Source organism: Topomyia yanbarensis, chromosome 3 (assembly GCF_030247195.1).
Source record: "Topomyia yanbarensis strain Yona2022 chromosome 3, ASM3024719v1, whole genome shotgun sequence".
Lineage (NCBI taxonomy): Eukaryota > Metazoa > Arthropoda > Insecta > Diptera > Culicidae > Topomyia > Topomyia yanbarensis.
In genome coordinates this window covers 270,743,831-270,769,574 of record NC_080672.1, presented here as the reverse complement: position 1 = coordinate 270,769,574, position 25,744 = coordinate 270,743,831, and the positions used below count along the sequence as shown (strand labels likewise).

Below are 25,744 nucleotides of genomic sequence, written 5' to 3'. Positions count from 1 at the left end.
GTAGTCAGATTTGCTCGAAAAACAGAGATCAAGGATTCTGTTGTTCTCGTTCACCACATTATTCGTTTGGCGCAGCAGATTTATACTGTAGCAGTCAAGCAAACTGGTGATACCAGCATGAAAAGATGACAGTTCGGGATCAGCGAACATAAATCCGTCAGAAGCAGAGCGCCATTTTAATCCGGAGAAATTGAAATCACCAACAATCAGGATCTCATCAACCGGGCTTGCTTGAGCGGAAATCCGTTCCAGTGACTCAGTATGTGAATCAATCAATGTCGAATCGCGAGTGCGGTCCGGTGGAAGATAAACCACGCAAAGAAAAAGTGCGTAGCCAGCCAGTTTGATTCGCACCCACACCTGCTCGACACAGACCCCCAAAGTATCGTCAATCAGTCGCGCTTTCAATCGACGATGGATAGCCACAAGTACCCCGCCGCCGGTAGTCTTGAGACTGTTGCGTGAGCTGCGATCAGTTCGGAAAACATCGTAGTTGGCACCAAATGCTTGCACTGACAGAGTGCTATCGCTAAGCCACGTCTCTGTGAGAGCGATTATGTCGAACCATTCATCCGAACTTGCTACCAAATAATCTTCGATGACTGAAATCGATACTGCGATGAATAAATTTGAAAAAAAAATATGCTAAAATGGGAGCCAAAAAATTTGTAGTTCTAGGTCACTGCCAACCGGCGTCTCGTTGACCACGTTGACCATCATAGACGGTGCCGTTGGTACCTGGAAAAAGTGGCCATCTTACCAAATTAACAAACTCACATCAGTTTCTCGAAGATGGTTGGGCCGATTTTCACAAAATAAGTCTCAAATGAAAGGGAAGTTATTCCCATTTAATACTGCTATAAAATGTCATACGGATCGGTTATACGGTTCAGTAAATATAGACTAAATCGTCCGGTCGCATATGAAATTGTCATGTAAGCCTGAAACTTTTTTTTTGAAAGTACTTCTTCAGAAATCTAATTTGTATTTTTGATGCCAAATATCTTTAAAATGCATGTAACATCGAGATTTTATGCCATCTCTTTTTTTTGTTTTTGACAAGCATCGACTTTTTGGGACTAATTTCACATCCTTACTTTTTCAATTTAATATTACCGGGGCCGTTTAAAAAATAGGGAACAATTTTAGGCGTTTAGATCCTATGGGCATAAAGAATCCTTCCTATTCGAGGTGCAAGCAATACATCTTCTTCCACCAGCAGATCATGATGGTCAAACTAAGTCTCCAACTGGTTCTGTTAGTCAGCTATTTTCGTCCGCGTCCCCAATCACTAAAGATATAAAGAGCAGCGCTATCTTTGAAAATGAACCACGCCGGTGATGCCTTAAATTTTGCCTATCTGATTATATTCCAAATAATTAAGCAGTCTTTATTTTGTTATATCCAGAATTGCACATATTTTGTCGCATATAATTTTAAATGCCGCAAAAAGCAACAAGTTAGATTTTCGTTCTTATTGTTTTCAATCTTGTTCTAGTAATTAGCGTAAAACCTGCGCACACATCACCAGTTGTATAATCGGCACCCAAAGGTAGTCATTTCAAGTATGTCGGTAGAGCTTATTTTATACCGTTTAAAATGCCCCTTAGATAACATAACAACGCGCGCGAATAAATACAACATAAGAATCAATCATCCGCTGAGAAAGATGCCAATACAAAAATACCAAAATTTATACACAATAAATAATGCGTGTATTACGAACCCTTTAATTACATAGATATACCGACAAATGTCTCTAGACACTTAAAGTAATCGCTTTAAGTATATTTCATTATTTTTGGATTGTCGTGTTTCGCCGAAATGAAGGAGCAATAAATAATAAAATCGTTCACCTACCGATTTATTCAACTAAACATATGCAACACTCCCAGCTATCGGCTGTCCCGAGCTGCAGTTGCTTTTTTACGAACCGATCTTTTCAAAATTAATTTAATATACAATAAATCAATTGTCGGCAGCCAGCTGCCCAGAGTAACAAATATACACTTAATAATACTACTGATAGTTGCAAAGATCGTACCACTCATCAAGGTGAATTCAGATTTGTCTAACTCTTTACCCCATCCTACTAATAAAAGCTCCTTCCGGTGGCAAATGTGGAGATGTAGAGGTATACACGGTTTCCATAACGTTTGTTAGAAAAACATTTCTTTTCTCCCCCGATGACTGTAAGGACGTGGCCGGCGCCGTTATTGGAATTTCAAAGTATGAAACTCTCGAAACGTGCACATTGAGGATGGATAGCAACTCCCAGGCCCCATTCGTTGATTATCTGTGCAATTTAGTTTGTTCTGGTCAATCACGGAGTAACAACTACATCATACTCATACTCATGCTCTTTTTTCACGAATGCTTATAATGTTTATAATAGAGAAAGGCTTAATTTCACCACTTTTAATTGCACCTTCAGTGGAAGTACGCTCCCATACATACAAAATAACCGATCGTCCTCTACAATCACGAAGCTAGACTATGACAACCCTAGCAAAAATTGAGGTTTTATAGTAGTTTTATTGTCGCTTAACTTAGATTGCACTGGAAACGCGCATTAAAACTTCAATTGTTACTTGGGAACACACTCTTAGTGTGTGCGAACAAAATGCGCTGCTCCCCAATTCGATTCGAATCCTAAGTCAAGTCCAACTGAACAACACCCACCGGCAATTGATACACGGAGAACCCGTCAATCACAAAATTAAGATATTGCAATTGTTGATTTTCGTTTTGGCTGATTTAACTAAAAATTGTTGTTACAACTAACGTGTTTGTTCAAATTTTTATTACTAATTTGCTGAAAAATATTGTTGTTTCTGATAGCTGTCAGTTGACTGAGAATAAAGACAGCATAAAGGAAAACAAAAATATCAATGCGCATTCAACTAATTTGTGAGTTGAAAACTACACTTCAGCTAGTTCACAATATTTGTCATTTGAAAATTAAAATGTAAAAACTGCTACCATTTATTAAATTGGATTTATAAGACGTGTAAGATTTAAGTGATTGAAAATAATGTTTCGTTTAATCTAAATAGCTGCATTTCAGAGGTAGAGGTGAATATTTGTTCACGGAAAGAAAGAAATCCGCTCTGCTGCTAATTTCTATTTATGATTATAGAATCGTTAATTTTACCAAGAAAACCAATACAATCAACTAATAGTTTCGTTCTTACAATTTATCCAAACTTATTTGATCGCTATTAGAAAGTGATAGCTGGTGCTGTAGGTTTGTTTTCATTTGATTACTGAATATTGGTCACTGAATTTACTTATTACAGTTATTTCAGGATACTTGGTTGTAGAAAAATATGAATTGTGGGCGACAGTTTTTGAGTGCCTGTATCTCTAAAGGCACCACCAAATCATCGTCTAATTATGAAGTGTGATATTGTAGTGAGTATCGTTTCCGTGTTATTTATTCTTTGTGTAATTTTACCTAAAACTGACGATATTTCAATAGCCTTATGGTTCTTTAGACCTTTCGCACAAGCAGTAAAACATTGAATTAATAACTTGATTATCATTGTCACGATATTTGCCATTGCCAGATAGTTCGAAATTTGACCGGTGCTGAGTTTTCCTCGAATAACCGGAGTATGCACAATTAGATTTATTATTAAAAACAAGTGTTAAAAATGTTAATTATCTCTGGTTGGTGAAAATGCCTGTTTTCCCTTTCATCTACCGGGTTTCAATAAGGTGGCACCTCACAAGTTATTGTTAACATAGACAATCTTGACGTTGCGCGTTATTTTTATATTTTTACCACGGATTTTTTGAAAAAAATGCTTCCCATATGAGTCACACATAAAGCCAACGCCTACGGCATCTTCATGCCTTGACATGCTTCATATAGTAAAAACCGTCTGAAACCGACCCGGGCAATAGTCTGTCACTTCGAATCGGCCGATTGAACGTACCTTTTGGAACAGATGGTGTAAGTCGTGCAAGTGAATGCCTTCTCTCGTGTAAAGTACATACTTTAGTGTAATCTTTAAATACTGATGGACTCGCTTAAACGTCGCAGAACAGAACTGGCACGCATCCTTCCGTTCCGCACTATGACTGATGACATGAGTGTTCAGCAGGTCCTTCGTTCGGAAACATTTATCGCATTCGTCACAGGAAAAGATTCGCGTTTCACTAGTTGCGTGCATCTTAGTGATTTTTGAGGTAGAGTTTGTTTTTGAATCGGCGTGAACAGATGTGGCACGACTAGCGCATTTCATTGGAATCGTTTCGTGGATCACTTTATTATAAGCGCGATTGAAAGATCGACCGCAAATTTCACAAAAGTAGAGATTTTCCTGACTTATTTTGCTGATACTTGCATAGAGTTAACTTAGAAGGAAAACATCTACTGCAGATTTTACATTCGAAGAGTTCTAAGCGACACCCGCAACAACGCTTCTTCTTATCTTTTTTTCATTTGCATGACAAGTTTTTGCGTAAAAAAAATCGCCGTAGTGGGAGCATTGATGCTGTTGAATCATTCGCTAGAGGTTTGTAAGGGACTGTCGAGTAGGATATCATCGAAAGCAGATGTTGCTTTCGGACGATTTGATAGGATCGAACGTCTGTTTCTATTTGTGCATTTCATTAAAATGCAATACACGTTCCGAATCATCTTTAAAATCTCTACGACGACCGCAGCACCTTCTGGTTTTTCGTGAGGATACATGGCATTTTAAATGATTCTCTAAGTTCGCTTGTGTCATGAATCCTTTACCACATTGTCGACAAAAATACTTTCGAATTGCAGTTCGGTGGTGTTCTTTCAAAAGTTGCTGATTGGAGAAGAATCTATGGCATACGGGACATTTGAACGGTATCGCATCATGAGCGTTCTTGACTGGAATTATGGTTATAATATGGTCGTCATTTAAATACTTTGGTAATGATCTTCGCAGTGAAATTCGTTCACTAAACCATTATTGGCGTCCACAATTAGTCCCTTGACATCCTCCAACAGAATTTTGTCATATGCATTCAAAAGAAGGAATCCATAATAGAAAAAAATATACACGAACTATAACTCATATAGTGCAACGATTCCTCATATTGTTTGGATGATACCCTGTACAGGTAGTTAGGCTCTTAAATCATACGATGTTTATCAGGGATGCATATTCCGCTGGGTTATCTGTTTCGTGAATGTTGGTTACTCCAAAAAATGGTTCTACTTCTCTGCTGCTCAAATTTACTTCATGCTTGAATATCGATCTAGTTTGGTCGAAATCCCGACTTTTGTATATGGTAGGCTATAATTATGTATTCTGCACAATTTCGGCACGTATTTCGTGGCAGTGCATCGTCTTTTTTCATCTGCATCGTAAACATGAAACAGGAGAGACAACGCAAAATATATTATTATTAAAATAAGGCAATTAGCTGCGGTTGAAAGGACGTACATACCTCAATTCAGGCACATTCGACAATATCGTCTAACAGAATATTATTTAGTTATTTAAAAAGCGCTTAATTTGTGTAAACTACGAAACCGTACCTGGGACGAATGTGAATATAAACATTTTCAAATTAAAAAAACAGACAGCTCTTTTCATAACAATAATCAATTTCTGTAACTGTAAACAAAAACTAAAGACGATGTTTGAAATGCAAAGACACGCGGAGAGAAAAACCGTGAATTTGGCTGCACGGTTTTCCCAAAGTGTACGTTATAGATACTATATTCATAGTTAGGCGAAGACACTGAGCGGAGCCAATTTAAGATGTCAAATGCTGGAGCAAATCGAGCATGGAGTCACATAACATGTTCTTTTTGGAGGTATATGGAAAGTGCAATTTAATTGCTCGTGTAAGGGCCCCTTTTAATTCCCCGAGAGGAAAATTTTTGTCAAAAATGATGCTTATAGAGATGCGCGAGAACTGAAGCCAAAAGTTTCAATCGAACCCAAAACAACGGTTCCAAACTAGAGCACTCCAGTTAAAGTGTGGCCATGAGGAAGAAGAAAACACATGGCATATCCAAACGAGCATTAAATTTGACGTATTTCTATTTTGTTTATGTCAAGTTTTATGCTCGTTTGGATACGTCATGTCTTCTTCTTGCTGATGGCCACACTCTAACTGGAGTGCTCTATTTCAAACAAGGGTCTGCGGTCTGCCTCAAATGGAAAAAGAGCGTGCCCGGACCAGAAAGCGAAGAGTGGCAGATTTGACAAACACAAAACAGATTCAAGATAATCTGCATAGTATGCATGTGTGTACGATAATATACGCCTTGAGAACCTCAAAAAGCCTGAAAGGACTAGTTTCTATATTCGAAGCATTATGTTTTAATTAGTTTCGTTTTTAATGATCTCTTCTTTAAGATGTGAAGCAGTATATCGATCTTGTCAATCGTAAAATCAAAACTTTACGTATACCTATACCTTATTTGGTATCATTTTGGGTTCTCACGTCATTTGCAGTTTGACAAGACCATAATTTGAAGTTCGAAAGGTCTATCCCTGAGAATGACCATAGAAAGGGCAATCCCTCGTTTCCAAACGAGTAATGTAAACAATGTAATGCGTGGGGAGTATTAAGATTGAAATAAAAGAATTTCATGTTATTATATTTACATGCGAAGTGTGTAAACTTTATATACATGCTAAATAACCTTGATTATGCAAATAAAATACGAGTAAATTTAAACACATCAAAAATTACAAAGCCATTCATCTACTATCTAGTCCCTTATTTTATATAGCTGGTAGATGCAAGATCTGAAAATTTGGAACTTATCGAGATTCCTAATATCGTGTCATTCATCAAAAATATTATTTTTGAATCAACTGATATCCCTATCTCTACATATACAGAGTTTGACAATAGGCAACATCGTTGTTCCACCGCTCGATGGGGGTCAGTTTGACAACGTCAAAATTGCTTGAAATGTCACCAACAAACCAAAAGTGCAACGAAAAACATGTAGACAGGCTTAGTAACGTAACTCTAATAAACATTGTATGATTCAAGAACCTAAAGACCTGTTCAGGGTAGCATACAAATAATATATGGAATCGTTGCACTATATGGACTAAAGTTCATGTATAATTTTGTTTTTTATTAGGGAAATCACTGCGTTTCTGCGTTGCATGATCGAATACAGTCGTGATTCGCTGGTTGGGTCACAGCCTCTGTCCAACCAACGAATTTGATTCGCTAGTTGGACCGACTGACAAATGTCAAAAACTCTTCAAAGAAGACATTAGTAGTGAAAAAGATTGTTAGATAGATTGTCAAAGTAAATTTGACATGAGATTCTGACGTTCAGATGCTTTTTAGTTGGACAATGATCCAACTAGCGGACGTCCAACTAAAAAGCGGTCCATTTAAAGTGTTCAACCAGCGAATCACGACTGTATTTTACTAAATACTTCAAAGAAGGAATTCGCCAAGCTTTCATCAAAACTTCAAGTCAGACAAAATAACTTGGAAAACCGTGCAGCCAAATTTACTGTTTTTCTCTTCGCGTGTCTTTATATTTAAAACATCGTCTTTGGTCAAAACAAGGGGGCAACTTGAAAATGGCGTAACCAACATTTCATAAACACACTCGGCGAAATATATATTTTTGCCTTTCTCATATAGAAAGGTTATGCAATCACTCTGAAAAACGTCAACCTAATCCCGGCCCGGAGGGCCGAGTGTCATATCCCATTCGACTCAGTTAGTCGAGATCGGAAAAAGTCTGTATGTGTGTGTATGTGTGTATGTGTGTGTGTATGTGTGTGTGTGTGTATGTATGTGCGTATGTGTCAAATAATGTCACTCATTTTTCTCAGAGATGGCTGGACCGATTTGCCCAAACTTAGTCTCAAATGAAAGGTGCAACCTTCCCATCGGCTGCTATTGAATTTTGGATCGATCGGAATTCTGGTTCCGGAATTACGGGTTTCAGAGTGCGGCCACACAGAAATTTCTCATAAAAACTATAGGAAAAATCAAAAATAGAATTTTTATTTTTGATGCTAAATGTATTCAAGGTGCATAAAACGTCGAGATTTGATGCAAACACGAAAAAAATTTGACGAAGATTCACTTTTTTGGATTTTGCACATTTTTGCCTTTCTCATATAGAAAGGTTATGCAATCACTCTGAAAAACGTCAACCTAATCCCGGCCAAATTTTTTTTTCGACTCGCATAAGGTTTCTGGATTTTAACAGGGGCGTAGTTGATGGTTTACGGAGAGGTGTTACACACCCCCCCTCTACTGTTCACTCCCCTCCTTTAAAAATCTCCTTAAATCACCCCTCAGACCACCACCTCATACCCCTCCTTTTCAACCCCATCATCTTTAAACCACCACTATATTACAAAGCATACCAATTTAAGCTGGGGAGTCGTTCGTTCATGGGACTTTCGCCCTCCTCACATACCCATCCCCGCATGACAAAATGAGTTAGCAAGCAGATAACATTGATCTAATGCTGATTAGACTAATGGAGTATGATATTTTTTTGTTTCAAGTGTTTCACCGTCGACACGTAGCTCATCAAGTTCGTGGCTGGCATGCCATTGTGTATAAGTGCAAAGTGTACTAAGAATGTAATGGACATTTCCACAATTATGTTGAACATAAAAAGCCTCCGTGCCATAGTTTAGAGAAATGAGAAAGGCACAATTGCACCGCTAGGTGGATTAAAACAGGTTTTTTCTATTTTATTTCAGAAACTGTCATTATATTAAACATTTCATTTGTTCTCCTGAAAATTGATATTGGTTTAAGTTCTTTAATACATTTAGAATCTCGACATATTAACGCTGTTAAAATAGGATTTAATTTTCTAAAGCAAATTTTCGAAGCTGTTTTTCTCGGGTCGATGTCAATGCGGCCTAGGCCCTTTGATCGGTTCACGATCGATATTTTTACGATATTTACTAACGATTTACTACAAGAAGGCCAATCTACACTACTTCCACAGTAAACCGTTATCGAAAAATCAGAAAGCTAATAGCTCGAAGTTGAAAAATAGTTCTAAATTCTAGTGACATTTTCATTCAAATTCATTTACAGGAAATGATGCTGTGGTCTTTGAGTGGCATATGTAAGATGAAAGTTATTCTTAACGCCGATGGATTTGTCCATCATATGGGAGCCGATCATGTTCATGGAAAAACGGTGGCACCCGTCGCGGAAGAGTATGCGGCTGATGAAGTCGATAAGGTAACCCAAGATAACGCCAGTACGTAGTCAGAATTCAATCAGCTATTCTGTGCCTGCTTCGTGCCCAAATATCACCACTGAGCAACAGGCTGCGGGTGCTTGTCGTATTGTTAAAAACACCAAAGGTTTTGAGGCGCTAGTTCATGATGGATACCGCTACTATAATATGCAAGTTCAACAGGATGATTCGGTTAAACGGCTGTGCAAAATGAATAATAAAACATGCCGGGCGGCCGTGGATTTATTCCCCGATGAAACGGTTGCCAAGGCCAGCGAAAAATTTCTTTTCCTAGTGATAAATTTGATCACTTTCAGTGCAGCAATCACCCATCCAGCTAAATGAAATTATTTACATGTTTTATTACTAATATAATATATTAAAATATGCATATGCAATGCTTTTGATTTTTTTTATTTTGAGAAATATTCCAAAATCAGTTTGGTTGAGATTTTTTTTTGTTGAAGCAACTAAAACTGCTTTTAAGTTCAATTCACAAACTTTTCAAATCAGAAATGGTTTTGGTTGATCCAGCTAAATTTATTAGGTATACAGTTGAAACAACTAAAGTTACTTTGAATTTTAAGCAACAAGCTTTTTGTTTCAACAATGACTTTAGCTAAATATATCATTCACATAGTTGAAACTGCCAAAGGTATTTCAAGTTTCAATATACAGTGTTTTGAATCGTCAATGATTTCTGTTGATACAGCTAAATTTATTATTTCCACTGCTGAAACTACTAAAGATTCTTTAAATTTTAATCAACATTTTTTTTGTTTCTGCAATAACTTTAGTTGATCTAGCTAAATGTATCATTCACATAGTTGAAACAGCCAAAGCTATTTTTAATTTCAATTCACAACCTATTTGAATTAATAATGACTATAGTTGATCGAACTAAATCTTTGCGTTGAAATTGAGCGTTAACTGACTGACAGCATCATTTTTTAACTAGAAAATTGGTTGTTTCTGCCAACTTTTGTTTTAAAGCAAAAACAAAAATGACAGTTTAGAAAAATCAACAATCGTTTAGCTGTACCAAATTTTAACTAATCGATTTCAGAAATTCGACTAGTAATTTAGTTGCTATGCGATCGCGAGCGTTTCCGTGTACAACAATTCGCGAACTTACATCTCCGATCCCTGGCTGTAGTACTAGCAAAACTAGTAAGAGCTCTTGTCCTCCGCACTTCTTCAGCTGCACCAACGTAGAGCGACGACCATGTTCCAAAAGCCGTCAACAATTGCAGCATCCTTTTGGTTGTAAACATTTTTCCTAGCACTCACAGTGACCGTTAACGTTTTTATTATACAGTAAAATTCACATTCTCGCACTAACAATGACGAAACGAGACACAACTTTACTGTCACACGTGCAGTGATAAAATGACGTGCACTGCATGCTGAGAGGTGACTAAAAACAATCATTTTAATCACTTCTGGCGCCTCCGTTACGGCTCATGCACACCTGCTGTGTTTTTGCTATGCATATTTTCAACTCTGCGGTTAACCACTTCCCGTTGGTTATGAATTAAAGCGATTCGTGGCGAAACAATTTTGATGTAATTTTGATAAAATATAATTTATCAGAAATTAGATGTCTACTACTTTTTGAAAATCGGATCTCAGTTGGCCGACAACAGCAAACCACTGCAAAAAAAGATGCATTTGGTTTCCCATTATTGAACCTGCACAGATGTGATTCGCTGATTGTACCAAAACTTCGCCCCATCTAATAAACTCTATTTCAAAACTGCAGTGGGTTTGTTCCAGTACTCGAATTAAGTAGAAGTTCCCCGAAGCAAACAGGGTGAAAGCTTATTTACTATCTTTTAACCTCCGATGGTAAACCAAAAGTAAATATGTGTAATTTAAGGCATCCTTCTTTGCTATGATCCGAGCGAGACAGTAACTAATAAGGATACTAACAGCAGGTTTCGTAAACACATTAACAAAGAAGTGATACCGTCTCTTATCTTATTGAGCAAAATGATCTTCTCTTTGACTTCAAAGCACACAGCTTTCAACAGACTAAGATGTGCCAATAACATCACGACATGAGAATCGCTTGACGATGTTATCTGAAAACAATTTGCCATCTATTAGACATTAGGCACTTTTGAAAACTGAATTCTCTTTCGAATTGCACTAACACAACCTATGTGAGAAGATATTAGTATATAAAAAGCGATCAAAGTGCGATAAACTCTTCAAAGTGTATAAAATCCTGAAAAGCATATTTAGGATTTAAACTTGCACTTTCAACTTGCATTTATATCACGCATTTGATGGTTGTTCTGGCAATAAGTATGCTTCCTGAACTGCAAGTGTATACATGTGTGAGCATGGCTGACGATATTTTGGGCTGAAGTGGTTTTATAGGCACATATAAAATACTTCACGGTTCACGATGAATAATAAAAAGATGGGTGGGTAACGTCTAGGACATAACCGGAGTGTCGTGACTACTCGTTTGACTTGTAATTCAAATCGTATGATAATCAATGAAATATGTGGGAATGTTTCAAGTTATTCTTTATAATAATTATGGTGGTTTGAAAAGAATATTATATAAAGGTTGATAGGGGATGCGCTGGATTCTATGCTCGTTGAGACATTCATTCATGAAGTGAACAAATTTCATATTTTCTTGCTTTGAAATATCAATGTTAAAATCTCTCGAAACAACCATCGGAATCTTTTTTCTAGCGTACAGAAATGAATCACGGGGCGGGTAATGTCCGGGACATAACCGCGATGATCATATTCTTAAAATTCTGCTTGTATCTCTTTCGAATGGCTAAATTTTACGCATTAAGTTCGATTCACCGGGCTCAGCGAAATTTTCCTGGGGATCCCGTTCGTTAATCTATTAAGTAAAACAATTTTATTATCGAGTTCTCCGCATTGAATACAGGTCAATAAGCATCTATCAATACTCAATAAGAGTTAGTAGTTTGCGGTAAATTTATGTCGATAAAAGTTAAGGAATGTACGTTTTAGTCAAGATCTTTTAAGGTTGTACAGAAAACTTTCACACAAAATAATTGTCTTACGTCAATACCCCGGTCATGTTCCGGGCATTACATACCCCAAATTTTTCTCATTTCTTTCAAAATTTCAATTTTAAACGCAAATATCATTTCATACAATGATTTCAACAAGCAGATAATGTACTTGTATGACAGGTGGTGGTGTTTTGAGGCGGTTTTAGTGGTGGTAACAACATTAAATCGTGTATTGGACAGGCCGCTTGCATTGGAGTGACTGTTACGAGGGGATCACTGTGGAAGAAGGACAAGAGGGTGGACATTAACTCGTATCTATTACCGTGCTGTGAATCATGTCCAGAATTGATGCAGGCCAAGATTGAGTTCAAAGGGCTTATTGAACAACAACAACTTCTAGAAACACAACTGCAAGCCAATACGGAAGTAATGCACCGGCTCGCGTTTCACCTGGAGAAGCCTAACATAGTTCACGAAGCGATCGATGGCCTAGAAATTTTGCTTACAACAATAAAACATGAATTGATAGCAATAAATAAAAACAGCAGTTTGACTGGAAGTGTTGTTGCCATTAAAAATCACATTACCTCGCTATTCGATACAGCAATGACGACAACGAAAAATAATGTCTATAGCACGCTGAAAATGGTAACGTCAGAGCTATCAGCTGAACTGCGCACCATGAATGATGAAATAAGCCAGCTTAATCAACTGTCTTTGGACACAGCGGCTAGTATTACTATGACGTCAAACCCGACGCTGGGAATTGATATTCTTGACAAGCTTAAGTCTCTGTCAGCGAACATATCCACCAGTCAAAACTTTACAAATTCTGCACTAACTATTGATATTCTCGACGAACTTAAGGCGCTTTCGTCAAACATAACGACAAGTCAAAACGCTACATCATCACTTGATTCATGCCCCAGTTTGGAAGCCGAATTAAATAACGACAAAAATATCGATAACTCAGGTTGGCGCTTTTTGGGTTCAAGGAAAGTATGGAAAGAAGACGGGAGCGATTACGATGCACGCAAATTAAGAAACCTGAACCAGCAAAAACAGGCCGAAAAGGCTAGAAGGCGTAAAAAAAGATCGAGACGAAATAATAATAATAACGTTAATGAAAAAAACAAAAGCACTACAAATTTTCTTCGACCTGATCAAGAGCAACTCGCAGCGGCGCGCCACTCACGACAGCCAGTTAATAGTAACCATACCAGTAATACCAATCGCAGAATCACATTTAGGGCCAGCAGCACCCACCATAATAAAATCCATACGAGTAGTCACTACAACAATAGTTTCCTGCCACCGGATAGAGTGCTTCTTGCGGCTGCATAGGATCATTTCTCAGGACCCCCCCCCCCACGAACTATAGGCCAACAATTCAGTTTCAAAGAGGACCGACATTGAATCACTATCCAGTGGATGATTTACCACGGTCGACGCTGCAAATGCACCCAACATCGGAGTGCTCGTCAACAGTTTTGTGTAAGGCGTGCCATTCTCAACATTCGTGTTTTCGACGACATTGACGCATTCCCTAGAAGAAGGAAACGACGAGGACACCGCAGTTTGCCAAGATTCGACACCATTTGAACGACAACAAAAAGAGGTAATCTCGACTCCTCAAGTAGAGTCGTCAGAAGAAATTTTAATTTATTGTCAAAATTTTAATAGAATGAAAAGTGCATCTAAAATGAATGAAATTCATAAGAACATTTTAAGTAGCTCCTATATAATTATTTTGGCTACAGAAACTAGTTGGGACGAAAGTGTTAGAAGCAAGGTGCGGAAAACTCGCTCACCGCCATGAGCGTACATGAATTTGTTTCCTTATACATCGTCGGAGGTTTACGCTCTCGTTAAAAAGATACAGACCCACACAACTCGTTCCGCATCACACCGTATGCGATTACGAAGGGAGAGAGAATCGGAAATCTCAAAATTTTTTAACGCGTTCCGCATTGCCGATGCAGTGAGGTAATGAGTGCCATCGAACATATTCGGCAGCGAACATGTTCGTTCGGAAAAATGATCCAAATCTTCGTGCGCAATCCTGAAACTAAACGATTGAAATATATGGCTGGCTTTTTTTTTTTTCCCTTCGACTTTATTTGGTTGGCTCGGGAGCCTTTCGGTGTTAATGAGCCGGAGTATCATTACAATATATTATGAAATATAAGAAATAATATAGTTGCTGGTCTGTGGGTCATGACGTGTATCTAGGTGGCGCGTCCGCTTATCGAATCGTCCGCTTTTCTTCCTGGCAGGTGTGGCAGCAACCGGTGGTCCATTACGCTGATTGGTGGTCCTTGGGATGGATCGCTCGTTGGGTGGTATGGCGCAACTCCCTCGTGCGCGCCGACGTCGAATCTCGTGACGGATGGTGTATCTGCAACAAGGAAATCCCAGTTCTCGTTACAGTCAAAATGTCTGTAACGAGAACTGGGGAGAAGGGGTACTTGATGTAGATATCTGCTGATGAATTGTGATACATTGCTAAGTATAACTAGTATAAGAAAAACAAAACATTATAGATTCACATTAATCGACTTGAGGAAGAGATATATGGGTAAAAGGGTTTGGGGGTCTCGAGTTGCCAGGGCGTCCCGAATTGGCATATCGGGCGGCCTTCCTTGCGCTTGTAGAACTCTATTGAGTTTTTCTCTGGCTTCACGATGGTCGGAGCCAGGCTCTGAGCATGACCAGACGATATGGTCAATATCTTGGTAGCCTTTACCACAATCACAAAGGGCGCTCTCGGCAAGTCCTATACGTGAGTGGTGAGTATTACTATTGTAGTGATTTGACATTAGTCTTGACGCGAAACGAATAAAGTCTCTTGGTAGATCGAAACTTTTAAACCAAGGTTTAGTTGAAACCTTTGGGACAATAGAATACAACCACCGCCCTTTATCGCCCATTGTCCATCTCGTTTGCCAGGCAGCAAGGGCCTTTTGCCGAGGGAAGTTGAGGTATTCGCTGTACGTGATAGGCCTTTCGAGGACATTGCCTTCGGTTGCACCTTTTTTGGCGAGTTCGTCTGCTTTTTCATTGCCCTGTATTGAGCAATGGGCCGGGACCCACACAAATGTCACGTGGAATGACTGGTCGACCAAAGCACGAAGACTCCTTCGTATTTCCAACAGAAAATGCGAAGGGTACTTGGTCGGTTTCATTGATTGGAGAGCTTCAATAGAGCTGAGGCTGTCCGAAAAAATAAAGTATTTGGCAGAAGGCAGAACCTCTACTAGGCCAAAAGCACAATGTATTGCTGCCAGCTCTGCAACATACACACTACATGGCTCTTCCAATTTGCGAAAAACACTATGATTCACGTTGAATACTCCGAAACCTGTTGATCCATCAATACTTGATCCATCGGTGAAGAATTGTTTGTCTTGATCGATATGATTATAGTTAGCCGAAAAGATAGCTGGTATAATCGACGGTCGCAGGTGATCAGGGATACCTTGTGTGAAATGTTTCATGGTTAGATCAAAAGTAATCTGTGGGTTGTTAAAATGCAGTGGGATATTTTCAGCAGGATTTATTTTTGATGGACTAGGTAGCGTTAAGTAGTCGTAATAAGGGAACATGCGCTTTGTATGCACTTCTAAACTGTGCAGCGCTTCGAAATTGTTGATTACGAGCGGATTCATTACTTCACTGCGTATCAGAAGTCGAAGTGAGAGCTCATAGAACCGTTCGGCAAGAGGTAGCACTCCAGCTATTACCTCAAGGCTCATCGTATGAGTAGAATGCATGCAGCCCAAAGCTACACGTAAACACCGATACTGAATTCTTTCTAACTGAAGGATGTGCGTTTTGGCAGCGGATCTGAAACAAAAACTTCCGTACTCAATCACCGATAAGATAGTTGTTTTATACAATCTGATCAAATCGAGAGGATGAGCACCCCACCAAGTTCCAGTAATAGAGCGAAGAAAATTTACTCGCTGCTGGCACTTTTGTTTCAGGTAACCAATATGTTTACCCCATGTGCCTTTGGAATCGAAAAAGATCCCTAGGTATTTGAAAAACATCGAATGGGTAATTGGTTTGCCATCTAGCAGAAGCTGGAATTTAGCGGGATCGCGTTTTTTCGAGAAAATAACCATCTCTGTCTTTTCCACCGAAAATTCAATGCCCAGGTCGTTAGCCCAGACAGATAAATTGTCTAGGGTGTCTTGCAGAGGCTTTTGCATATCTTTGCCGTTCGTGCCTACTACCGACACTACGCCATCGTCTGCAAGCTGCCTCAATGTGCAATTACATGTCAGGCAATCATCAATACTGCTGACATAAATATTGTACAGAAGTGGGCTAAGGCATGAACCCTGGGGGAGACCCGAGTAGCTAAATCTCAACGTCGACGAAGAACCGTGCGCAAAACTCATGTGTTTTTCACGTAGCAAGTTGGTTAAGAAATTGTTCAGCTTGGGTGAAAGACCACTACAGTGAAGTTTCTCTGACAGGACATCGATGGAAACTGAATCAAACGCTCCTTTAATGTCCAGAAAAACCGAGGTCATCTGTTGACGTTTGGCGAAAGCGATGTCCACCTCCGTTGTGAGCAGCGCTAGACAGTCGTTTGTTCCTTTGCCTCGGCGAAAACCGAACTGTGTTTCCGAGAGCAACTGGTTTGCTTCGGCCCAGTTGTCAAGATGACGAAGGATCATTTTCTCGAGCAACTTTCGTATGCAGGACAACATAGAAATTGGTCGATACGAATGATGGTCTGAAGCTGGTTTACCAGGCTTCTGGATAGCAACGACTTTAACTTGTCTCCACTCGTGCGGAACAATGTTTTGTTCGAGGAAACAGTTGAATAAATTCAACAAGCGTTTCTTAGCCGAGTCAGGCAAGTTTTTGAGCAGGGCAAACTTGATGTTATCCGGCCCGGGGGCATTATTGTTACACGATAGTAGAGCTATTGAAAAGTCCACCATCGAGAAAGAAAGCTTGGTGTCATTTGAAGTATCTCGGGAGAATTCTTGTGCGGGGACCGAATCTGGACATACCTTTTTAGCAAAGTCAAAGATCCAGCGGTCTGAATATCCAACATCCTCATTTGTCGTTGACCGATTACGCATGTTTCTGGCTGTCTTCCAAAGAGTACTCATTGAAGTCTCTTTTGATAAGCCTTCCACAAAATGACGCCAAAAACCTCTCTTTTTTGCTTTAATAAGGTTTTTCAGCCTACGCTCAAGTGAGGTATATTCGGCACGAAGTTCTTGCTTGCCTTCTCGACGCCATTTGTAGTATGCATTAGATTTTTTTTCATGCAATTCCGAGCATTCTTTGTCCCACCATCGGTTTGGGGGGCGTGCATGAAAGGTGTTTTCACGGAAGTGCTTAGTTTGAGCTTTAACTGCACTGTCGTAAAATAGGCTGACGAGGAAGTTATACTCGTCCAATGGTGACATAACTGCAGTAGACTCAATTGTCCTTGCTACCGATTCCGCATATTTCTTCCAGTCAATATTACGTGTAAGGTCATACGAAATACCTACTGGCTCCGCTGGACTGGGTCCATTGGAAATATAAATAGCGATCGGCAAATGGTCGCTGCCGTGAGGGTCTTGAATAACTTTCCAAGTACAATCAAGCGACAGTGAGTTCGAGCATAGAGAGAGGTCCAACCTACTTGCTCGAGCTGGAGGGGCTGGGACTCTTGTGGCTTCCTTAGTATTCAGGATGGCCATGCTGAACTCATCACAAAGGTCAGAGATGAGAGGGGCACGATTATCATCGTAAGACTCCCCCCAAGCGAGACCATGTGAATTGAAGTCCCCTAAGATTAAGCGGGGCGCAGGGAGAGCTTCAGTTATACCTTTGAGCTGCTGGAAGTTTATCGGGGCTCTAGGTGGGATATAAACTGATGCAACGCATAGGTCTCTTCCGTTGATCTGTATTTGACAGGCCACCACTTCAATACCTGTGAAGGCAGGAGGGTTGACTCTATAAAAGGAGTAACATTTTCGTATTCCCAAAAGTACTCCTCCATGATGATCGTCCCTATCTAGTCTAATAATATTGAAGTCACGAAAGTTTAAAGTATAATCGGGCCGAAGCCATGTTTCAGAAATTGCAAAAATGTCACAATGTGTGTGGTGCAGAAGTTGCTTGAATGTGTCTAATTTTGGGATGAAGCTTCTACTGTTCCATTGTATTATGACGGTATTCTTAATACTGTTCGACGTATTAGCCATCGAAACTGATTAGTGAAGACAGGAGGGGCCATTTAGCGACTAGTTGCTTAGCAAAATCACTAATAGTTGGAAGCCAGGCAGAAATAATACTCTTGAATTGCGTCGGAATATCAAAAACATTGAAAATCCATTCTACAATTGTTTTGAAGGAGATCAGACCTGTGTCAGTCTTTTTCTCCTGCTGTGGTCGAGCGCTGCGATTTTTATTTTCAGTTGGAAGACTCGGAAAGTCCTTGCCTTGAATTTGGAAACCAGGGGCTGCTAGTTTATTTGTCGATGGCTTTTTTGAGGTAGATGGCTTGGCCGGTGTCCGCCCTTTTTTGCGTGGGAGCTTCTGGGAGAAGGCAGCACTTCTCTTCCTTTTGGCACCGACAGTAGGTACATAATCGGTGTCCCCTTCCGAGCTACATCCATCATCGTCAGATAAATCTGAGAATGTGTTTTGCAACGGTATGGGGTTCGGATTCGATGCTTTTAGAATTTCCGCAAAAGTGCGTTTGGATCGCTCTTTCGTGGAACGCTTAAGCTTATCAGAACGTAGTTTGTATGTCGGACAATCATGTGTAGAGTGAGGGATGCCACCACAAAGAAGGCATTTTTCAGCCTCCTTTGTACATGTGTCATCGTTGTGTGCTTCTCCGCACTTTGAACACTTCACTTTGTTGCAACAGTAGGTATTTGTGTGTCCCAGCTGTTTACAATTAGTGCAGCTCATTATTTTGGGTACATACATGCGGACTGGAAGTCGTAGCTTGTCCAAAAGTACGTAGTTTGGTAGTGCAGCCCCTTCAAATGTCAGTCGAAATGATCTCGAAGGAGTGTAAACTTTTGTATCGCCTGTGCCTGATACTGAGTACAACTGTTTAACTTCTAGTATCTTAACCTGCAGAAGGGTTTGGGCTCTAAAAATTCCCACACCATTCATTAGGTCGGCGGAAGTTAATGATTCTTCCGTTACAACGCCATCTATTTCGACTACGTTGGCCGGAATGTACACGCGATATTCAATATTAAAGCGTGGATCATTAACTATTGTGTTGGCCTGTTTCCGATCTGAGAGCACGACACGAAGTTTATTCGCGTTGACTTTAATAATTTCGCGCACGCTAGAGAAATTGGCAGTCAAGCTCTTACTAATTTGGGAGACCCTCAGAGGTTTTCCTTTTGGCCGGAAATAGACCACGAATCGATCGCCTGGGCGGTCATTATATTGTCGAACGCGCGGAGCATGGTTAGGGACGATGTTATTGTAACTGGTACCACCAGTACCACTACCCGAACCCGTACCTAAACCCGTTCCAGAACCAGTACCCAAACCCAAGGGAATCAGGGGAGGTAGGGGGAAAGAAGAGTTTTGGTTAGAGTTTTGGATTTTCGGTATTGCACCGGTTGGGTTAATCAGGGGAGTGACGCCCATGTCGTCCTCGTCAGACATTGGGACGGCAGGTGTTACCGTCACAAATAAAAAATTTATTAAGAAAATCAGATACAATCAAAGATGAGGAGATAATAAAATAAAAGATAAAAACTTAACTTTTCTGCTGCTCAATGAAGCGCCTGCTGAATGGCGCGAAAAGTCAAGACGCCCAACGCAGTCCAATCAGCCTACGCTGCAACACCGCTGCTGACTTCTACTGCTTTGCTTACTGGCTCCCGCCTGAAATGTGTAGCGTCACCACCACAAGCAAAATAACGCCGCGCCGCCTATCGATGTCTCCACAGCACAACCAAGCTGCCGCCGAAACACTATCGCTGACGGAAAGCGAAGACGCCGTCTCCACCCACCGCCCGCCACAAAACTCACACAACCAGCACTGTGCACTAACGGTCTTGCCGAACCGACGCGTTACAACCACGCAAACGAATTGCGCGGGAGAAAACCAACGCGATGCCAACACCACTACCGCTCAAAACTGTCCCGAAAGGGCAACGTACCACGAACCAAACTCACAACGAGCAGACGATAGCAGAAAACACGTCTATCTCTCTCGAAGGTAGCCGAAGCAATGTATATGGCTGGCTTAAAAATATCGGTGGGAGTCAGTGTCCGCCTGGACACCGCACGGAGAGGCAATTTCTGCTGTGTAGGTTCAACTCGCAGTCATTTCCTTGCTGCGTGTTAAATTTGTCATGCGCTATACATGTTATCGCTCGAGTTGAGCTCTACCATTGTATGTACAAATGCCGTACTTACAATGTGGACAAGATGTGTGGTAATGTACATTGGTTTAGATTTGTTTGGATTTAGTTTAATTTTCAATGTTCAGGCGCGTTCGGCTCCTTCCATGCGCTACATTCGAGAGGAAACTTAGATTTGTCTTCTTTTCTATGCCAATAAATAATCTCGAAAGTTGTGCATTTTATAACGTATCATTGCGCGAATATAGCTCACTACTTCCGGTGATATGCATTTGCATAGAATTGACAAAATATCGATTGTCGCTGATCAATTTTCTTGTTTTTAACTGTAATGATAATATCTTTTGCTTCAATCATATGATTATCCACGTTTAGGTGGTTTTGGCTTGAGACGAAGCTGGCCCAGGTTATAACTCTAATTGATGACAAAATAAATAAGGTGATAACAGTTTCGGTTGAAACCTGACTCAGTTTTGAGATCAAACAAAAACACATTCGTGCTAGGGCATACGAGTCCGGCGCATAAAGTTTGTGTGCATGAAATTAGGTGTGAATAAACAGATGTATCAACTAATAACAATATAATAAAATGTAATAGATAATTCGAAATTTTAAAAACAGTTTACCAAGCGAAATTTTCATTGAAATGCTGTTAAGTTTATTAAGTTTCTTGGAACTAATAATTGGAATGTGGATTGCGTGAAATTTAGTAACAAGGATCACCGTTCTGGCGGAGTAACTATTGGTGTTTGTTTACAAAAATAGATAAGGCTAGTAACAGGGACTATAACCATTCATGTATGCGCTTACAGTTGTATTATCTAAAGCATTGCAGTTATTGATATTAGTCTGAAAGGATTCCGCTGGAGCAGTGCTGCCAGGGACATTTTCAGTTAGCAGTGAAAATGAAATTTGTAGATATTTTCGTTATATTACATTATTATTGAAAACTGATAAAAACACATAAATGTAGACTATCTTTGTCTATCTTTCCTGTGCTATGGGCTATTGAATAATTGGGCAGGCCACAGCACTCTGATAGAAGCATCACTCTTGATAATCAGAGGTTTTTAGTGTTTCTTGATACAAACAAATCAAAAAAAAAGGTTAGCATGAAAGGTTTCGAGCGATCGGTGTGAATGAATTTGTTTATAGACATCATTCAAAAACCGGGGATGGAAAACGTGTGCAACTTTCGTAGCCATATATTTTTCCAATCATAATAACTGGCCAACAACATTTCGATCCGCCTCAAATTGTTTAAAATCACAGTATTTTCATATCGATTGGAATTTCTGAATCGGACAAGATCAGTTGAGGTTGAATCGAATTTTAATAGTAGACCCCATGTTATATAATACTTCCTGAGAAAATTGGTTAAATCTCACGGTATAAAGATACTTTCCTAAGATTCAAATTTGAAAAATGTTACATGGTTAATTTTACGAAGATGCGAATTTTAATCCAGGTCGCAATTCTATGATTGTGAGTATTGTGTGAATTATATTAGAATTTAAACTACATTGTTCTCATTAGGGTCAGACCCAAAAGAATGTGAAAAGCCTTCAGACAGCACAGAAAAGCTGTTAGGAAAACTTGGAGTCTCAAACCGAATTACATCTTTGAGTTTATATAAAAAATTGTATGTTTAATAATGTTCTTGTATGGTGTCAGATGGAAGAAGTGATGACAATCCTGTAAAAGCTTAGCTATCTGCTGAGAATGGTGTCCATTGCGATAGCTGGGGCACTTACGACACAGAAATGCGTAGAACTGAAGAACTTATAAATACTATCAATTTGGACAGTCTTCGGCTATCTTTTCCAAGCAACTGGATTTTTGCAAAGATTCTAGGGGATTTCTATTGTGCTTCGGAAAGTAAACATTAAGTAGTAGCTTATTACTAAAAGAGAAGCACATACCACAGAGAACAGACGTCCATCTTTAGCGTTCAACTTGTGTAAAAATCACTAACGTTGTCGAAGCTAATTGGGATATCTTCACCCGGTGCGTTACTGTCGTCATGTTTTTAGTGACCGAGTTCGATAGATTGAAAATCGAATTGTAATGCCTGAAGATATTTAGGTTTGAAGAAAACCATTTTTGTTGTAAAAATCACTTTCAACTGTCCAAACAAAAGGTTCTTTTGAAAATTTTCTCCAGAAATAGTCTTGTTATCCAGTGTAGAGCATTCCTCTGTATTTGACTCCTAAAGTGCACAGACTCTGGGTCTTACTATAAAAATTGGTTCCGTCAGACACTAGTTACCAGTTATATTATACATAAATAATACATTTCTATGCATTGTAATCAATAAATATAACACGTATAGCATAAAATATAGTTAACCCTTAACGCTGTTTTAAAACAATATTACGCAAAACATCTCAAAATTATCACAGTAATTTGCGCCTTTGAGGGTAATATGACTCCCATGTTTGGAAATAAAGTAAAATGTGATATCAATTGATACAAAAAATATCTATTGCACATTTTTAAAAGACCTATTATGTACAACAATAATGTTGCCAAAAACGGAACCCATTTGTTGCCAAAATCTGAGTGTACCGAAAAGGGAGCATGCACAAATCGGAACGTGCCAAAAACGGAATCTTACTGTACTAGCATTGAACAGCCTCCAAGAAACATAAAAAACACATATCGTCAATACTTCCACCATTCCATTACACGTTAAAAAACCTTGTCAATACGCTCCAGTATTGACAAAACAACTTAACGTGTAAGGACCGCTAATATGGAACACAAACAAGATCAAGCATTCTTTACTAGTATATATGATGATTGACAGCAGGAAAAACAAAAAGCACCACAAAAAGTATAAGCAATCAAAACATCGGGAAAACAATATTTAGAACAGATGGATAAATCGTCGTACCCGAAACATCACGTTCCAAATCCATTCTTGACCACTCATCATTCCGAATTAGATCCACATGACATCATTGTGAACAGCCTAGTGAAAGAAACCGATTCCACGCACCCCGGCTTGGCCACAAAGTCAACTTACTGTACTATCATACTACAAATTATGCAAAACATCAAACTGTCTTGAAAACAAAAACTCCAAAGTCTGTTAATGATTAGCGGCTCTTAAGCGTTCAATAATCCATTGTGATATAACAAAGTTGGATTGACGATGTGTATGAAAAATATTGAACGCGTAAAGTCCGCTATTCATTTATACCTATGTGGAATATGAACGATATACAATGGGACAATCTGCTCGCTTAGCAAATTACAAACACCACTGTTATTTAGATTTATTATTCACAAACATTCTTGAAGACTTCTGTGTCACCGAATCATTAACTCCACTATGGAAAAATGAAGCGTTTCATACAGCAATTGACTTTTCTGTATTTGTACATGATAACAAAAGGCCCGATGACTGCGAGTACGAAGAGGCCTTGCAATTTCAATTGGCAAATTTTGACAACATAAAACAAAGATTAAGCAGTATAGATTGGTAAACGTTGTTTAGAAATGAAACAAGTATCGAAAATTCAGTAGACGTCTTTTACACAAAATTGTTTGATATAATAGTTGAAGAAGTACCAATGAAAAAAAATAGGCGACAAGGCAACACAAAATATCCAGTTTGGTATAACGAGCAAATAAAAAATTTAAAATATCGTAAACAAAAGGCCCACAAAAAGTATAAAAAAATCAGAAATGAAAGGAACTTATTTAACTATTTGGACATTTGCGATCAACTAAACCTATCCATTAATATAGCATTTAATGAGTATAACTCAAAAACCGAACTTCAAATAAAATCTTGCCCAAAAAATTTCTTTAATCATGTTAAAAATAATTTGAAATCGGAAAACTTCCCTTCAAAAATGAAACTTAAAGAAAATGTCGGTGTCAACTCGGAACAAATCTGCAATCTTTTCGCAACCTTCTTTCAAGACATCTATACCACATTTTCTGAAGAAGATCGTGATCGCGAATATTTCGGTTTCTTCCCAGAATTCACCACAGACATTGGCGTCAATCATGTCAGTGTGCAAGATATTATGGAGGCTCAAAACTTAGCGTTGGAACTCACAGCTCCTCTGTTTTGGCTTTTTAACAGGTCGCTTGAATCTGGCATTTTCCCCAATTTATGGAAAAGCTCATACCTGGACCCATTTTTTAAAGCGGCAAAAAATCTGACATATGTAACTACCGTGGAATTGCCATTATGTCATGTATGCCTAAACTCTTTGAAGCAATCGTTAACGAAAAACTATTCAATCAAATCAAAAACAGAATTACTAACATGCAACATGGGTTCTTCAAAAGACGTTCAACTAATACAAATTTACTAGAATTCGTCAACTACTCATTGATTGCAATGGAGAATGGAAACTACATTGAAGCTCTTTACACAGACTGTAGCAAGGCATTTGATCGTATCAACATACCCTTGCTATTATTCAAACTGAAAAAATTAGGAATTGAACCAGGTCTTCTCAAATGGCTCGAATCATATTTGACTAACCGTCAACAAATAGTTAGATTTAAAGGGAAGAAATCGAATCCCATTCAAGTCACATCAGGAGTTCCTCAAGGCTCCCATCTAGGCCCTCTTTTGTTTATTTTATTCGTAAACGACATATCATTCATTCTCAAAAACATAAAAGTTCTTATCTATGCCGACGACATGAAGCTCTTTTTAGGAATTAGGAACGAACAAGACATAAAGATATTACAGGAAGAAATACATATGTTTTACCTCTGGTGTAACAAAAGCCTTCTGCAACTAAACGTAAAAAAATGTAATGCAATAACTTTTAGTAGGAAACGAAATACACCTGACATTTCAATCACTCTAGGAAATCAAGGGGTACAAAAGTGCGAAAGAGTTAAAGATTTGGGAGTCATTCTAGATTCAAAATTAACATTCATTGACCATTACAACACAATCATCAATAGAGCAAATAACATGCTTGGATTTATAAAGCGTTTTAGTTACAATTTTAATGATCCATATACAATTAAAACACTATACATCTCGTATGTAAGGTCAATATTGGAATATTGTAGCATAGTTTGGTCACCTTTCTCTATCACACATGAAGAAAGAATAGAATCAGTACAAAAGCAATTTTTATTGTTTGCGCTTCGCAAAATAGGTTGGACACGATTTCCTCTCTCATCTTATAAAGCTC

At 39.0% G+C, this 25,744-nt stretch overlaps 1 protein-coding gene and 1 long non-coding RNA gene across 2 annotated transcripts in view; one reads left to right on the top strand and one right to left on the bottom strand.

Annotated features, from left to right (window-relative positions):
* Positions 1-10,612, bottom strand: part of LOC131690213 (uncharacterized) — a 43,117-nt gene extending 32,505 nt beyond the window's left edge. Inside the window, exon 1 of the mRNA XM_058975796.1 lies at positions 10,332-10,612. Coding sequence (XP_058831779.1) covers positions 10,332-10,470 — 139 coding nt within the window. The 5' untranslated portion in view covers positions 10,471-10,612. The remainder of the gene's footprint in view (positions 1-10,331) is intronic.
* Positions 2,984-9,543, top strand: LOC131690214 (uncharacterized). The gene is made up of 3 exons (XR_009305534.1): positions 2,984-3,247; positions 3,309-3,414; positions 9,049-9,543. It is a non-coding gene; the product is annotated as an uncharacterized LOC131690214 (long non-coding RNA).
* Positions 10,613-25,744: the final 15,132 nt, after the last annotated feature.